This window comes from Neophocaena asiaeorientalis, unplaced genomic scaffold, assembly GCF_003031525.2.
Source record: "Neophocaena asiaeorientalis asiaeorientalis breed wild unplaced genomic scaffold, Neophocaena_asiaeorientalis_V1.1 scaffold1325, whole genome shotgun sequence".
In the NCBI taxonomy this organism is placed as follows: domain Eukaryota; kingdom Metazoa; phylum Chordata; class Mammalia; order Artiodactyla; family Phocoenidae; genus Neophocaena; species Neophocaena asiaeorientalis.
Genome location: NW_020172365.1, coordinates 118,367 through 136,872, shown reverse-complemented (window position 1 = coordinate 136,872; position 18,506 = coordinate 118,367). Strand labels below are relative to the sequence as shown.

The 18,506-nt window shown below is 39.0% G+C and overlaps 1 protein-coding gene across 1 annotated transcript in view; it reads right to left on the bottom strand.

The window, feature by feature from the left end:
* Positions 1 to 407: 407 nt before the first annotated feature.
* LOC112415834 (protein CC2D2B-like) overlaps positions 408 to 18,506 on the bottom strand; it is a 124,107-nt gene continuing 106,008 nt past the window's right edge. Inside the window, 6 exon segments of the mRNA XM_024769014.1 lie at positions 408 to 3,417; positions 4,034 to 4,193; positions 4,281 to 4,580; positions 11,273 to 11,483; positions 17,948 to 18,042; positions 18,045 to 18,057. Of these exon segments, the coding sequence (XP_024624782.1) occupies positions 3,006 to 3,417; positions 4,034 to 4,193; positions 4,281 to 4,580; positions 11,273 to 11,483; positions 17,948 to 18,042; positions 18,045 to 18,057 (1,191 nt within the window). The 3' untranslated portion in view covers positions 408 to 3,005.

Genomic DNA, 18,506 nt, shown 5'->3' with positions numbered 1-18,506 from the left:
TTGACCCTCTCACACCTTTGACACCTTTGACCAGTTTCTGCATCCCTACTTTTGAAATCAGACTTCAGATTTTCTGCAGCTTGCATCGTTTCCTAATTTTTATGCTGCAATTCTAACATTACTAACAACTGATTTTATGTTCAAATGTCCAAAAAGGCGGTGTCAAATATACTTTTTGTTGGCTTTGGTGCTCAGTATGGAATACATAATGAATGGACAAATGTTTCCCACTACTATGGTTATATTCTCCATCTGGATAGCCTTTTCTTAGTAAGTATGATTCCAAGTCTGACTTACATGATATGGTTTAATGAAGCTGCAGATATCCATATTTATATTTAAAACAAAACACCAAAACCATTTTACCAAAAACTAGTTTTATTTTAAAATTAAGTGCATAGCACTCATCTAATTCCATTGGCGTGGACTTCAGCACCATACTCGCTATTTGCAATTAATGTCATAACAGATACATTTTGGTTTGCAGTCCGTACTTTAGTGTTTATTTAGTGGACTTTGGTAAAGCCCTTTATGCATATCATTAATTTCTTCACAGTACACATTTAATGATGGTCCGGTAATCTCAAAAAACAAAAAAACCTACTTTAAAGACTAATCAATAAATTAAACAAAACAAAACCCACACCACTCCCCCACCCACACCCTCTGAAGCTAGCAGTTGTGAGTTGTATTTATATTGAAACCTAATGTTTTAAAAATAATTCTGGTTCTCCAACCACCCCATCCCACCCCACCCTGGGTATGCAGCGACAGGAACCAATTATTTATTTTACTCTACACCGCCCCCCCCAAATTAATCCAGTGTTCTTTAGCTTTTTTAAATATAAACTGGGAAAGTGTTATTATAGGATTCTTAAAAATGCATATTCTATAACAAGAATGACATTTAAACCAGTCAGTAAAAGCATTTGACAAGACATTAAATTACCATAGGCACCAGTTGTTGTTTCAAGTTGGGATCTCTGTCCCAGTATCTTACATTCATAGTATTATTGAGGTAGTTAAAATACTGAAAATTGGTCCAGGTTGCTAGGTTCTGAATGTGAATGATATATTCTCTTTTGAACCCACCTTCCCCCAAATAATTCAAGTTCTCTTGAGGTAAGAACTACCAAAATCCAATTAGCAGCCTTCTGTAAAGAGAAAGTGGTGATACTTTCAGAAAACAATTTTCATGCTTGAAAACTGCCATGAGTGAGTGTTCTTACCTGAGTGGTTTTTCATTTTATCTACCAGACTAATAACTCCACATCATGCCCTATGTACTTATGTACTCTAAAAGTTACCTTTCTTTAAAGGAAAGGATATTCTCTAAGAATTCATGCTGACAGAAGCCACCCACCCACATTCATCTACTGGAGCCATCTGGATCGATCCGCTGCTGTGTTGAGTCCCTTCCCTTCCTAACAAAAGCCATTGGCTTGATTACTGAGACTCCTGCTGCATACCCACAACATCTTTATAATAAGTTTGTCTTCAATGCATATTGTGGCAGTTACATACCTGCCATGCAGTTTCCCTTCTATTCAAGTGCTACCTTTAAAAAAACACAAACAAAAAGACACAACTTACTAATTTTTAAATCAGAAAGCTTCCCTCCACCAAATATCTCTTCTCCCACAGTTAAGAGCACAATGTATACAGTTTCAGTTATTACAATGATTTTTTTCTTTTTACTTTTTCAGTTTATTCCCTCCAAACTCTTTACCCCCAAATTGCCCTTGCTGTAATGACTTATTGCTGTTTTCACTCATCACCAGTACAGTGAAATGTCCCAGGGCAGTCGTGGGGCCAATCTAATGAAAGTCACCTTTGCCTGCTTACTCTTGACTAGCTGGATTCAAAGGTTGCTTATAAAACCTGTCTTCCATGTAACAAAGTGCTGCTCTAGCACAACCTGAGAACTACCCTGGCCATGTTCCACTTCAAAATAAACCTATGGGACTTTATTCTAGTACTGACATTTTATAGTTTTGCCTTCCCTTGAAAAAACTTTTTTAGAATAATATCAAATCTGAGTATAAATCATTGATTGCACTGAGAAATGCAAAACTTATATATGCATTATGAATGATAGGAACCACCACTTCATTCATTCTAGGATACAATTATGTTCTCGTTTGAAAACACATTCTAGCAGGAGTATACTAACCTATGTTATTAAGGTAGTTCATACTATAACATTCCCAAAGCATGTTGCATTACAGTTAAGAGTTTCCAAGTAGTTCAAATTCCCTGAGTTAAATGTGTTTAAATCTAAAGATTTGAGGCTGATCTTTAGGGGAAAAAACAACAAAAAATTTATGACCATGATTTTAAGATAAGAGAGCTACTCCACCCTTAATTTTAGTACATAAATCCAGATACCTATACTACCTGTGATAAGGAAGTTATATAGAATATCTAAAAAAAATTTTTTTAACTGCACAGACTGGTATAGCATAGCAATTCATGAGTTTAAACTTAGTCAGAAATTCATTTGTAGATCAAAAATATAACTCAAAACTGCAGAATAAAAAAAAGGACCTCTTCAAAAATTAATACTGTAACTTTCCTTCATAAGAAGACTGTTTGGCAAGTCCACAGATAAACATTAGTTTCTGACATATAAGCCAACATTAGGCCCAGAGGCCACCACAGGTCAAATCACAAAATGGCAAATTGAAGTCTGTCCAAGTTTTCTGTTGTGTTGAATGTTTTTGAAATATTTGGACCATCAGTTGGGGCTTTAAAATTTGTGTCATATAAGGATGTATTTTAACAGCATTTGACATACACACTGTTAAAGTGTTTGCAGTGTTAGCTTAGTCCTCCCAGATATTCATGGTGCATTGGAAGGGATATTCAGTCTTCCTGGTGCTGGTGTCGGAAGAGTTCTGATGCCATTTGGATCCCTTTCCTTTTGAAGAGAAGTTTACAAAAAGCTTGCCCCAGAGCTTTGAGTCACAAACAGTCTGGGTTACCAGTCTTACCTTCTCATAAAATCACCTTTCAAAGCATGGAGTAATGCAAGGGTAATGTTCATTTATCTGATAACTCCGGTTATAAGAAACATTCAGACAGGGCTTAACTTCTACTGGTATTGCCAGTGACATCCCAACACCAGTCTGCACGTGCCCAAGGCCCTGAACACTAGTTTGGAAGCCAGCAGGACATGTCGGTAGTGTGTAAGATGAGGTGTGTGTGGTAGATACAATCTGCTGACAGCTTGGTTGTTCCGATACAGGATGGCGATACTGCAGCGAGGTCTGATGCGTCTGATGGAGATACTGAGGCTGCTGAAAGTGAACTGCCCGAGAGGGCTGGGAGGCTGTCTGGAACACACTTAGTTGTGCTGGCTGAGGTCCTGCCTGTCCTCTCTGTTTGTTTGCTTCTTTCACATCATTGTCATGAGCGCTGCAACATGGAAAGGAAACTGTTAATAATGTTAACTTGAGAAAAATTTGCAGGAAAGCCATGCGCCAACCCCAACTCCTTAACAGCTGACTCACTGGACTGCCCCACTGCCCAGGTAGCAGTCACTGCAACCATAATTTCAACAACAGAAAGATCTCACTCTTAGCTTTCTAAAAGCTCCTTTCCTTGGTAGAGCCCTTGAGAACTGGCTGCTGGTAGCTTTAAGGGCTATTTTCAGCTTGGGAGCTATGGCCACAATAAGTACTTAAATATGACTGCCACTTTGGTGACATCCTGATGGTCCCACAACTCAAAGATGTGGGAATGAGGCAAGATTTGCCTGGATGATCTCAGAGTGGTGGGCTCACGCAAGAGCACCTCCTTTCCTTATTATGTACCCGAATCATACTAGCAATGGCAACCTCTACCTGGATAACAGCCAAAAGGAATTCCCCTTCCACCAAGTACTGCTCATACAGGGGCTTGCCCATGGCAGCAGGCAGCTGTCAGAGCCAGTATCCTAAAAGCTCTGGGCCTTTGAGAACTTGTTCCCAGGGCCCCTTATACATGAAGAATGTTAATAAGAAATTACAAACACAAGAACAAAGAGGCTTACATCAATAGCCGTTCAATGCACTGAACTAAGAAATCCCAGGAGTAAGCAGTAAGACGATGCAGTCTGGTAGGCCACGTTGGAGAAAGACGAAGTATAATCCTTGAAGAAGCCACACATGCTGCAGCTACTAAAGAAGGTGCATAATTTAGAAAGGCATAATCTGTGGAGACATCAAAAATGAACCTAAGCAACAGAATGCGCAAGTCACAAGCTCACAAGTCACTTACTGGCATCCACAATGACTCACCTTGCAAAGATACTTCCAGGAAGTAATCTGCATACTTGGCCATGTAGAGTTTAGTTTTTTCCAAGCAAATCATTGGCCAGCCGTCATGAAGATCGGTTTCATGCACGGCTTCGGAGAGATAATACTCAATGAAATGGGCAGCTGTTGGAAGGCAGAGGTTCCACTGAAAGGTTTCTAATAATAATAGTTCCATATGTAGCAAATTTTGTTTTGTTAATACTAGATTCATATTAGTCATACAACCCAGGCTGTTGAGCTGCTCCAGCTTAGGCACACTATCTTCTTTTTCTTCAAATTTACCTTATAAGCAAAGGAAGATAAGAGCGAGAGAGAAAATGTTAGGCGAGTGATCAGTATAAGTCTAGTCACTTAAATGGGATCTGCTGTCCTAGTGCAAAGATTTAGATCCAAAGACGTTTCCCCTACTTTGGGCAGATACAATTGTGCCAGAACCCTGTGGTTCTCATATCTACATGTTTTCTCTCCCAGTGCCTCTGTTCCCCACCCTTCACCCTCCCCTAAAAAAAAAACCAAAAAAACCCGGAATGTGTAAACATTTTGATAGATGTCCTACTGTGTAATGAAAACAGTCCTATGTGCCAATGAAAAAATAACTCCATCATCTCACCAGCTGAATCTTTTCAGGAACTTTCTTTTGGGGGTCAGGCAGTAGTTGGTAAAAGAAAATTATGTTAGAACAGAAGAAAGTTTAAAGAATTTAATGTCATAGTTATCTAAAATCAAAAATAGCTAAGCTTCAAGTGTTTCATCTCAGCATATTTCCAGCATAATCTCAATTCCAGAGAGATACAAATAGATTAGAGGAAAAATACTGGGTGAATATCTAACATAAGCATTCTCATTATACAAAAAATCCTTTTCCTCCTGTTCTAAATTCAAAACAAAAACCTAGCCAAGTCTGTTATTAAGAAAAGGGAGGATATTTTATACCACTTTTATATCCCCTTACTCAAAGCAGAATAGGAGTAAAGATGCTCTGATGGCTGAACGTCATTATTTGAAGGCATTAACTTCTTTTCACGAAATACTCATCCATATGCACAGCTGAGGAGTAAAATGCCCTCTCCAGCCCCTGAATAAGTTTTCTATGGATTATGTACCACCTCACACTTTAATTTCCAAGCAAGCATTTACTATATATAAATCATTCACTTTAGATGTTTCTAAAATTATGGCTGGAGAAAACTCAAGCTATCAAGTACTATTATGATTTTCCAAATGCAGCAACAGAACCAAAAGAGTTATCGTCAAGTCTCTTTGGGTCTTTGTTCCATGATTATCCATAGAAGGGAAATTAAAACTGAAGCTTTCTACCTCCTAGCATTATGTTCTATTTTACATTAAGGTATAAAATAGTCATATTATATTGCAATTATTATAGATTTCTCACAATAGCTTTTGCACTTGTTCATAATTAGTTAGAATATGTTATACATTACTATATAAATTTTTTGTTCTACTATTTTGATAACTATTTAAATATATTTGATTTCTTTAGAAATCTTACAATTTTATCCATTTAAAAACATTTTGGGGGGAAGACCATGAAGACTACCAAACCGGAAGAAACCAAATGAGTTTCCCTGTGAAGTTTCTCTTCCAGAAGCAATGGGTTTACACCACACATTGAAGTTCTGACAACAAATGGTAGTGGCCAGAATCACTCAGCCCAGATGTTCCACATAATGGAGTCAGTGAGGTCTGTTCAAGTCAGCCTGCCTTAGGGGCTGGGGAAAAAGCACTGCTAACTACCCTGGTCTTTGCTTAGGGAGGGTGAACGAGAGTAGAAGGTTTTGTCTCCTATGCCAAGAGACTCTAAGCTCATAACTTTAAGAAGAGTCTAGTCCCAAAGAAGTTTAAAATTTCGCTCCCACTCCAGAAATTTTGAACTTTGTTAGATTTAAACTACTCTTAACATCGCTGCAGGTAAGAGATGATCCAAAAAACTTACATAATTCGGACTTTTCAAGAATCTAGATAGTCCTTCCCAATTCAAATCAAATCACACAAAGATAAATTTCACAAGTTTTGCCAGAGGCATTTATTAGTACAGCTGAAAGCACTAAAGTGGTCTTAATGACAGTCATCCAGCATGATCACTGCATAAATATAGGAGATGAACCCACTGTTCTCAGTATAACCAAATGGAATTCTTCAGAAGGAGAATGACCTAGGAATTTAGTTCAGTTCAGTCCCTCTGGATGAATCATTAAGACTTTCAAAGTACTCTATTTGTGTAGAAGCAGCAATACTGGCAGTATACTTCAAAGGAGTATTGTAAAAAATTAATGAGTTTTTTTATATCATGCTTGATGTTCCTTTGAAGGAATTAATATACCACAATCCACTGTTTAATGCAAGGATCAAGAATGTTTCATATTATCTCCTTGAAACTTTCAACACAGAAAACAGTTGTATATGACCAATTTCACAGCTCAAGAAACCAAGGTAGCAAGGTTGGCCAATTCATTTAAAGTCAATTGAGTCAGACCCAAAATGGAAGACTTATTTATGTCTGAATTCCCAAATCTGTGCTTCTAGACCAAAGTACTACACCAGGTTAAATGGGGACAACAACTACCAGAATAGACAAACTTTTCTATTATTAAGCATCCACGGGGTTTTTATATTTATAAAGTACTTGGCTATTACAAGCATGAAAGCCTTTGCATCTTGATTTGCAAAGATAAAAAATAACCTGCATGCTGCATAAATAACCATACTTGGGATTTTAATTAATGTTTAAGTTTTTTGGGAACCTTTTCATTATATATAGTAATACACTCAGATACATGGATATTAAAGGATTTCAAAATGTGTGACAGCGTCAATGAGTACCTGCATTCATATCCAGTTTTTATTGTGCTGAACGCTATGTGTGTGACTATTTTAAATCTACTTATCCGTTAATACCACATACAGATCACAAAGATCAGTTTCTTCAATTGAAAGGAAATACCAGAAGCCATGTGATTATATTGATAAAGGCCCCCAAACAGGAAATAAAGGCACAGGAAATTCTCATCTACTTCCCAGAAAACAAAGAATTAGGGGCCACAGAAACAAAACATCAGGTTGTCTTTATGGGAAATGTTCAGATCAGCCATGGAAACCAGCACATTTTCAAAGCCAGGAGTGAATGGCAGATATGTGGTAGTAGGGCATGGATCAGATGTCACTGTAATCTCTGCCAACCCACATTCTAGTCTTTTATTACTAAGTAGGAAAAAAGTCATCCTTAATATTTACCAAGAACTCTCACAAATGTATAAGACTATCTATCTAATTAAAAAATGGGTTAGGAACCAGAAGAGACAATTCATAGGAAAAAGAAAAAAGGTTCTCATCTCACTAAAAATTGATATATCAACAAAATCATCTGTGAAATACAGTTTTTCACCCATCAAATAGTAAAAAGCTTTGTCAACCCAGTATTGGTGAGCAAGGAGAAACAAGTTCTTGTCACAAATTTTTACTATTAAAAGCCTATAATCTCATTTTGGCTTCATCTTGACTCCAAAATCTTAGTTACACAATACCTTGAGCAAATTATCAAAAGCCTCATGTTTAAGACTGTTTCCACGCTCTCTACGAGTTCAATGCTGATCACAGAAGGCAAGGGAAGCCAGGGTGTACATGTCAAAGAGTTAGAGTTTGAGAATTTCCCAGGATAAATCAGTCTTTTCTGGAATGAGCCAAAACCTTTGGGGCTAGGGAGCCAGTGAAGATTATAGAACACTTATGGAGGAATTAATCATTACAATGCTAACTTTTATGTGTCAATTTCATACATGCTTTTAAACATATTACCCCACTTGATCCTCACAACAACTTGGTAAGGTGTCTATTTTTATTTTATAGAGAAGTAACTTGAGACTCAAGTTCAAGTTGTTGAAATTCATATTGCTGACGAGATTCAAACCTATATCCATATAGATTTCCTATAATCCCCGCTCTAAAACACTACACGCCTCTCCCCAATCTGTAGGCCCTTTCTTCCTACCTCTAATAGTATGTACACCCAGGCAGCAGGATATGCATTAGTACCTGAACTTACAAGCTGTGCTCCATTTTTAGCCGAACTCCCAAAAGCCTTCCGACCTATTTAATAATTGAAATACAGCTGTCACCCAGTCCTGTCAGCTGTAAGTTGTTTTTCACTTTTACACAAAAGGCTGCCCATCCCAAAGCAGGGAGCAGCTGGGGGAGGGGGACATCCATTCTGTGAGGAGAGAAGCACTATTTGAATAAAGTTTATGATAACTATTTGGAGAGCTGACATCGGAATCCAAATATAAGACGACAGAGTGTAAGAAACACTAGAATGAACTCCACAAATTTAAAACAGACATTAGATACTGAAAACAGGCTACCAGCTTATAAGCATCCTAAGCACTTCTGTTGTAGTAAAGTTAGACGGGAGGGAGGAGAGACTGCAGTGGGCTACTAAAGGCCAGTCTCTTTGATTCCTGACCCTAGTGAAGAGCTGACAGCTTGAACTCGTTTGACCAGTGCCTATTTGGGAGGAGCAGAGACCCTGGGGGACACCTATCTCACACTTTCCCACTCTCCAGTGGAAGAGGAACAATGTAAAAGGATTCTCTCTCAGGGAAAAAGGGGTGGGGTCAGTAGAACAAAGGGAGGAGGTATCTGACTCTTTTAGTAACAGGTGGTAAACAGTTCACATTTGAACCCAGCAAATGCAAATCCTAGTTCCTGGAAAATGAGCCAAAAGAACTACATACTACTACACAGATTAAATCAAATAACCTTCAATAAAATAAATTGATCACGACGTTAAACTAACAGTAATAGATAATTTAAAAACAAGAACAACTGAAAACTCCATTCCAACCAATCTAAGATGGTGCACAAATAAAGTATCCTTTCCCCAAACTGTGGAAGTTGCAGAAACCTGACACCAATGCCAAGCACTGCATGGTGGCCAGAGTTGTCATTCAACTAGAGACCTCGGTGAACTTTGGTAGTGACATGTAGTTTATGAATATCTAGTTTATAATCCCCAAGTAACTTAGTAAGTTACTAGTAATTTTAGTCACAAATGTAAGTCAGTCTACGAACTGACTATGCATCACTCATAATTTCACAGTCCATAGGCATAGACCAGGTAGGGCTTGGTAGTGGTAAAAGGACAGTGATAACCATAGCAGGCAATTTTTCATTAATGATCCCAAGTTTTTAAAATAACCTAACTTGCATGTTTGACTTCCAGTGTCTCTCTACTATAAACTGATCCTATAATAAACTAACATTCTCGGGATAACAGGAAGCCATTCCATGTGGATACTCACACATTTGACATGTCAAGTATGGGTTTTTCCAATCCTATGCAAACTATTAAACCACAAAGGGCTTCATAGCTAGTGATGAAACATATACAGAACTGTACACATGATTGCTTATGAGGATGAAACCCTAATTAAAGGTTAAATTAAAGGTTACTTATAAATGTACAAGCATTACCTCTGGCTTTCTGGATGGTGGGGAGAGAGCAGGTGATGTGTCTGGATCTCAGAGGATAATAGATTAAGAGAGAAATATAGATATTCAGGAAATATACTATTCTGGTAAGAATTTGACTTAAGTTACATGGGGACAGGGTTGGAAGACAAGTCTAGAAAGGTGGCTGGGTCCAGATGAAAGGTTCTAAATGTTACAATAAGGAGTTTCCACCTCAACCCACAGGCAGTGGAAAGTCATCAGTGGGCTATGTTTATTTATATTCAGTCTGATCCACAAAGGAGTTGAAATAACTTACAAAAAGACCTGCTCAAGGAGATAAGAGGTTGAGGTCATCAGATGAAAGGAAAAATAAGGGCAGGAAAAGAAAATCTGAGGAGAGATTGGTTTCATAAATGATACCACACAGGCCTGCATTTGGTTTAGGTTTATTTGCAGTCAAAGTGCAAAGGTGTTTTAGAAAGAATTCTGGTGGCAGGGTAGAGGAGGAATGTTCCTTAGACAGCAATCACACTGGATCCTAAACCCTCAAGTGGAGGTTAGAGGTGAAGGCAGTGTCTCTACATGCTACTTTAAGTGGGACTTAAATTTCTATTGTAATGACATGAATAATATAAAAACTACATAGTGGATTCAACTTCAATATCAAATACCATCTTTTCACATTACTAAAAGAAGAAAACTTTCAGTTTCAATGCCTTTACTCACCCTCTTTCTCTCAAGGTACTAACAAACAATGAAATGTGTTACAGGAAGATGTTAAGAGAAAGGCACCAAAAGGCTCATTATCAGATTCTACCTTACAGCTTACTACGTAGTTTTTGCCTACTGCAAAAGCAGATGTTTTCACATTTATAGCAGTTGCACATGAATCTTCAGTTCATTAATCCAACTCATTACATACCCAGTAGAAGGTATTCTAACAACGGGAGAGTATGGTACCTTTTAGAGTTTCTCAACCTAAGCTCCACTGACATTTTGGGCTAGATAATTCTTTGTTGTGCGGGGCTGTCCTGTGAATTGCAGATGTTTACCTTCCGCCCAGGTTGTGACGACAGCCAGAACTGTCTCCACACATTGCCAAAGACCCCCCATAAGGCACAACTGCTCTTGGTTGAGAACTGCTGCTTTAAGACAATGGTTCTTAACTGGAAAAGTACATCAGAATCACCTTTGGAACTTTTAAAAAGTTAAAAAATATCCAGGCCCCATGATGTAGATTCTGAGTCGGTAGATCTGGAATGGCTTAGACATCTGTATCAGAATCTTTAGGATGTAGGACCAGGCACACATGCTTTTAAGACTCCAGAGCCACTTTTTAATATGTCTGGTTAAGAACTACTATGCCAAAAAGCATTTTCAACATAAACTTTCCGATACTAGTAAACTGGAATGAAAGGAATTTGGTGATATTTCACTGAGTTCTATATAAATTTATTTTATTATAAACAATGGAATTTTCCAGTCATGTATATCATATTCATACTTACTTGCTAGAAGCAGACAGGAAAGTGCAACTAAATGCAGCTGCTGGATAGAGATGTCATACCGATCCATAAACAGGTCCAGCAAATAGACAGCAAGATGTCGGGCAGAAGGGCACAGGGTGAAACGATTGCTCACAATGGCAATCAAGTCAGCAAAATACCTTCTAAGACTTAGTTGAGGGGACTGGCCTTTGTAGGAAGGTAACTTCAGCTCCTAAATCAAGAGGAACAACATTTAGTCTAACATAGCATATAGAAGAATTATTCCCACAGTGCAAAGGTGACACTTTTCCCCCAATATATTACTGATACAAGTGCCTAAAACACACTTTTCTTGAGTAAAACACAAAAATGAAAAAGATGAGTGACAGGATAATGAATGGCATTTAAGATTTAAAACCAAACTTTTCTCCTTATTCTTAACCACATCTGACATAACCAGTTATAGGTGTTTCTTGCATTATGGAATAAATGTATTCTAACAAGATTTTTAATAAGGGAATCCTGTTTTCCCTACCAGGTGTTTTCAGGAAAGCAGCATTACCAAAACACCAACCAAACCATACATACACACCCCCTACAAGAAGCTCAAAGCTTTTGGTTAGAAGGTGACAGGTATGTTCCTCGTATGATGCATACTGTATTATATATGCAGGGATGTGGAAGGTACAGACTAGTATACATCCACTAGTATCTTCTAATCAGGCTTCTCATTTTTTAAAAATTAGAAAATTTCTATACTATTGAAGTATTTCTAGAACACAGAGGAAGATGGAAGGGTTCTAAATTCATTTTACGAGCTCAGCATAATGCCACACTAAACCCAAAAGGTATCACAATGGAAGGAAGGAACATGGATATGACCCTAAAAGCACAGGAAAAAAAAAAAAGACAAATTAGACTTCATCAAATAAAAACTTTTGTGCATCAAAGGACACTATCAACAGAGTGAAAAGGCAACACACAGAATGGGAGAAACTATTTGCAAATCATATATCTGGTAAGGTGTTAATATCCAGATTAAATAAAGGACTCTTTTATATATACAACTCAACAAAAAAAAAAAACTCAATTAAAAAATGGGCAAAGGACTTGACTAAACATTTCTCCAAAGAAGACATACAGATGGCCAATAAGCACATAAAAAGATGCTCCAAATCACTAATCATTAGGGAAATGCAAATAAAAACCATTATGAGATACCATTTCATACCAATTAGGATTGCTATTGTCAAAAAAACCCAAAAAACAAAATCTAGAAAACAGAAACTAACAAGTGTCAACAAGGATATAGAATAATTGGAACCCTTGTGTATTGGCAGGAATTATAAAATTGTGCAGTCACTGTGAACAACAGTATTGCAATTCCTCAAAAAAAATTAAATGTAGAACTACCATATGATCCAGCAATTCTACTTTTAGGTATATACACAAAAGAAGTTAAAGTAGGGACTCAAACAGATATTTGTACATCCATGTTCATAGCAGCACTGTCCACAACAGCCAAAAAGTGGAAACAAACAACCCAAGTGTTCATCAACAAATGAATGGATAAACAAAATGCAATATATACATACAATGGAATATTATTCAGCCTTAAAAAGGAATGAAATTCCGATATATGCTACAACATGGATGATTAAGTCATCTAGAGATGATTTAAAGTATACAGGAGGATGTGTGTAGGATATACACAAATATTACTCCATTTTATATAAGGGACTTGAGCATCCTCAGATTTCAGTATCCGCAGGGATCCGGGAACCAATTCCTCATGGATACTGAGGGATGACTATATAGTTTTTCACTTACCAGATTATATTTTATTAACTTTTTGCTTATGCTATCAAGAGTGGATATAGGAACTCCCATATATTATTGGTGACACTGACAATTGATATAACCTTCTGAAGGAGAACTAGGTAATATAAATTTTTGAAAATGCAGACTGTAGATACCCCTTAAGCTAACAACACCAGGCCTAGGAGTTTATCCTACATATAAGGAGGTCCTTTGCAGCACTCTTTTTAATAGCAAAATGGTAGAATAAAAAGGTTAATGTCAAAAACCTGCATGGATCTCCAGAGAATTATTTTGAGTGGATAAAGCCAATCCCCAAAGATCACATAGTGCATAATTCCACTTATGTAACATTCTTGAAATAACAAAATTATAAAAATAAAGAACAGATCAGTGGTTGCCAGAGGTTAAGGGAGGATGAGGATGGGAGGAAAGAGGGTGTGCCTATAAAAGGGTAACATGGGAGATCCCTGTGGTGATAAATGTACAGAAAATGTTCTGTACCTTGACTGTATCAATATCAATACTATCCTGGCTGTGATAATTGCACCATAGTTTTGCAAGATGGTTACCATGGGGGGAGAGGGGGGAGATGGGGAGGGAGGACTGGGTAAAGGGTATAGGGGGTCTCAAAATAAGCATAATTTTTTTTAAAAAGCTTGATGTCTAGCAACAAGGAACTAATTAAATAAACTTAAGGGACATCGATTCAATGTGGACATTAAAATAAAGGGCAGTAGACCTATATGTGTTGATATGGAAAATTCTGACAAACTGAGTGAGGGTGGGGTGGGATGAAGGTACAGAACAGTGAATATGTATTACAACCTCTTGTATCAACAACAAAAAAATTATATTTGCAAATATACTAATTTATTGGGTATCTTTTCAGGAAAAAAATCAATAATGCTGGTAACCTTAGGGAATCAGGGAATAGTAAGGGTTGGGGAAAGCTCATTTTAAACCCAATACTGGGTCTTCCCTGGTGGTCCAGTGGTTAAGACTCTGCGCTCCCAATGCAGGGGGCACGGGTTCGATCCCTGGTAGGGGAACTAAGATCCCACATACTGCAACTAAGCCTGTGTGCCACAACTAGAGAAGCCCGTGCACCGCAACGAAGACCCAGCACAGCCAAAGTAAATAAACAAATAAATAAAACACCAGATACTATCCCCAAATTTTTAAACCCATATGCATGTATCACTTAAAATTATATTAGTAGGAGTTACTTGGGAGATAGGCTAATGGGCTATTTTATGTTTTTAATTTTTGTGTAAGTGAAAAAAGAATCAACAAATGCTATTGAAGAAAAAGAAAACACATTGGCTTAGGCTTGCTCAACTCTTTGAAGAGAAAAAATACTAATTTCTCTAAATAAAGGGAACATGTGAATTTCTCATGTAGTCTCTAGGATTTTTCTCTTCTTTTTTACCATTTCTGTAGATTTTTACAATGGTGTAAATGAGTTACCATTTCAAATTTCAACTTTCTTAGCTGTCATCATGTGACATTTATTGAGCATCTCCCATGTAGCAGATACTGTGCTTAACCTCAGGGATAAAAGCCGGAATACAGTTTCAAGCCTCTCTCCAGCAGGTGAACCAAAATACAGAGATTATTAGAATATAATATAGTAATGACAGGGTATTATAGAACACTAACCCAGCTCACAGGGTGGGATGTTAGGAAAAAACAAAACCAGGGCAGGCTTTCTGTAAAAGAGGCCTGAACAAGGTCTTAAAGATGCACTGGGAGGGCTTCCCTGGTGGCGCAGTGGTTGAGAGTCCGCCTGCAGTTGCAGGGGACGCGGGTTCGTGCCCCGGTCTGGGAGGATCCCACGTGCCGCGGAGTGGCTAGGCCTGTGGGCCGTGGCCGCTGGGCCTGCGCGTCCGGAGCCTGTGCTCCGCAACGGGAGAGGCCACAACAGTGAGAGGCCCGCGTACAAAAAAAAAAAAAAAGATGCACTGGGAAACTTAGCTGGAAGACACTTGTGGACTTTATTTTTAACAATGTTAACTTTGCCAAATGAAGACAACAAAGGCAAGAATCCAAGGGCCATCACTAGGAGACTGTTAACAATGTGTCCAATACATTCTCTTTATATTATTTTAAATGGTAAAGTACAAAGGCTTATCATATGGCTGTCAGATTTAGTTCCTTGTCCACGTAGTGCAGTTATTTGCATGAGAAAATGACCTATGCTTTTCTCAGCTTATGAGTTTTTTCTAATGTCTATTCCTGATCCCCTAGAATTGAATACTTTTGTTCCTGTCTGCTTCTCAGGATCCCACAGGACCAAAGCACAGAGAGACCTAAACATGTCATCTCCATCTCCAATCTCAGGTCCCCACTAGCTCACCACCCTAAATGCCATCCCCTTCCCAGAATGGGTTAACTGTCCAGTCAGGCTGGAAATAAAGGCATAGAAGGAATACTCACAACTCTGTGGGATATTTTCTTGACGCTTCTCACAAAATTAGCATTGTTCCCATCTGTCATAAAGGCTCCTGAAAATACTTCCCCAAGCACCCTAAGACACTAGTATACATAGCAAAACAATGAGAAGAAAGAGAAGACACAGGGTATAAGAGGACAGCTGCTTTGTTGGGGGTAGTGGGGGGGAGAAGTGATTGTATTTTACAAAAACAATACAGCTGGCATTTGGGGTTAAAGAGGATTTTCATTTGTTGTAATTTTTACTCTTCCCTAGTAGATGCAAGGCTGGTCACACCAGTTATTCCTCCACAGACCTTGGGTCTAAACACAGATACCTTCCATTGTGCCTGAATGGCAACTGCCCTAAGGAAGACCTAAATTCAGATGCTCTAAATTGTATGAGATTAGACTCCGTAAAGGTAGGGATCATGTCTGTCTCATTCACTATTATCATTCCAACCCCTGGCATAGCACCTTGCACACTGTAGGCATGCAAATATGTTGAATAAGCATATGATTACCCAACTAAATCACCTAATTAATAGCCTGGAATTAACATGTATTCTCTGTGAGAAAAGTTCATTTTAACTTTCCTTGACTTCAGTATACTATAAACAGTGGTCTCTCCAGTTCCACAGGTTCAAGTTTTACTGATTAACAAATTATAAAGTGTGGCCATTGTGTCAAATAGCAAGAATGTGGCTTACACAATGCTTAAAGATAAAATAAAGACAACCCACAGTAGCATGCCGCAGGTGGCCCAAGACAACTTTCAGTAGCATTCTTTCAGGCCCTGTGCTATCTCGTCCTCTGATAGTTTGTAAGTAAGTTTAGTACAGGTTGTGTCTTATTCCTTGGATCCTCCCCAGAGCTCAATACACAAAAACATTCAACAAATCTGCTGGAAAAAAAATCCATTTCCAACCTCAACTAACAAAATTAATTCAGGTAATCACTCAGGATTAAAATTACTCATAAAATGTAAGAATCGAAAACCATGGAAATCACCAAGAAAAATCTTTTAAGTTTCATGTCATTACAAAACATATGTATCAACATCAAATATTATTTTCACCACATACCAGAGGAATAAAGAGCTGACACTTAGAAAATCAGAGCATTTAAAACTGAAAGACAACATCTGAAAAAAAAAATAAAAAAACAAAGGTATTTGGACAATTTTCAAAGTGGAAAACCCGCAACTCTCTTCTTAACATTCCAGAGAACCATGCCATAGTTGAGACTTTTCTGTAGTACAAACAGCCTCTTAGGGGGCTGAGGTGTATTTAGTGTCTAAGAGACTGAATGTCAGAATTAATAAGCAGCATTTAGAACTCAAACTTCAGAAAAGGGTACAACTGTAACAATTTAAGTCAGAATTGGGTTTTCTAATCTACTTAACCTGGTTAAAAAAAAATCAAGATACAAGTTCATTATCATCCCAGGATCTCTCAGCTCCAACAGTGAGCAGCCTTTTTATTAAAGAGTCAGCTGTTTCGCTTCTTTCCAATTTTCTATACATAATGAGTGGCTCTCTCTATCCATAGTGAAATTAAGTTAAGTTAGAGTTAATTTTGGATCTGGTCTCTCTTCTGGTTATCAAAGATGCAGAGCTGACACATTTCGCTGAGATGTGACATACAGAATAAAATTGTTACTTAGGAGCAACAATAAACAAAATTTGCATTGTGCCAGAAAGGTGTACTTTTTCCCCAAAAAAGGTGTACTTTTTCCCCAGGTCTACTCCTGGCCTTTGATATTAGCTGAAGGAGCAGCTAACTCCTACCTTAAGGCTTTTTGAACACCCCCCAAGTCTTGGGGTTTCGGGGGTAGAGAATAACAAATAGTTATCACTTCCTTAGTACTTATTATATATGCCAAGCACTGTTCTGAGCACATCTACAGTATTACCTCATTTTAATCTTCACAGTCGTCCCATAAAGCACGTTCTGTTATTCATTTAACAGATGAGGAAATTGAGAAGCAGAAAATTAAGTAACTTGTCCAAAGTCTCACAGCAAGTTAGTGGAAAGGCTGGGGAATTTACTGTTGTACAAATGTGACGTAACAGACAGCTGCATGCAACAGCAACTATAGAATAAAGGAGGGCTGCTCTGCCCAATTAAAAGCCAAGCACACTTATCTTTTAAAATACAGTATCAAATCCGTGTTCCATCTGGAAACAAGGACATCAGAATGTCCCTTCACACCTTCCCTCTCCCGACTACCACGCCCCACCCCCTCCTCATTCAAGTTTCAGGTTCTTTTGCTACAACCCAGGGAAGAAGCCAAGAAGTTAATTAACTTTGAGCGAATAGGCAAACTCACCTTTTCTGGTCTGGAAACTAGTGGCTAAAGACCCGGACTGGGCTTTCCAGGGAGCCGAGATTCATACTAACTGGCATAAGACACCGAATGGAAAGGTCGGGGCATCGCGGTTACCTTGTATCGAAGAGCTTGATGGATATCTGCAGCCAGCTGTCCCCGCCACCACTGACCCTCCAGCTCCATGGGACCGGGCGGCGCGCCTGGCCAGACGCGGCAACTTCAGTCTGTAAGACACACCCCAGACGCGGTCACTGCCAGCTCCCTCCACGCGCCCCTCCGCGCCCCCTCCCCGAGGCGTGTGACCTCAGGCCACCCTGGGCGACTGTTCATCTTCAGCTGACTCGTCCTAAAACCAGCACCGATCCAAACCAATTCCCCGACGCCGCACGTAAGGCCCGAGCCACCGGTCAGGGGAAGCCGGCTTGTTTGGATAACGGCCGGACCGGGCGCCGGGCAAACTGGGACCAACTTGGGCCCTAGTTCCCAAGGCGCGGACCCGGACGCGTGCTCAGAAAAGCCGGACTGGAGGCCCGGCTTCGGGCTCCCCGAGCCCCGGCTTTAATTCTCCAGCCGGCCCTGAGAAGAGGAGACTTGACACCAGTCACAGCCCCCCTGAGGTGAGCCCCCCTGAGGTGAAAACCTCCCGCCGAGAAACCCGGAGACAAACGCCCGC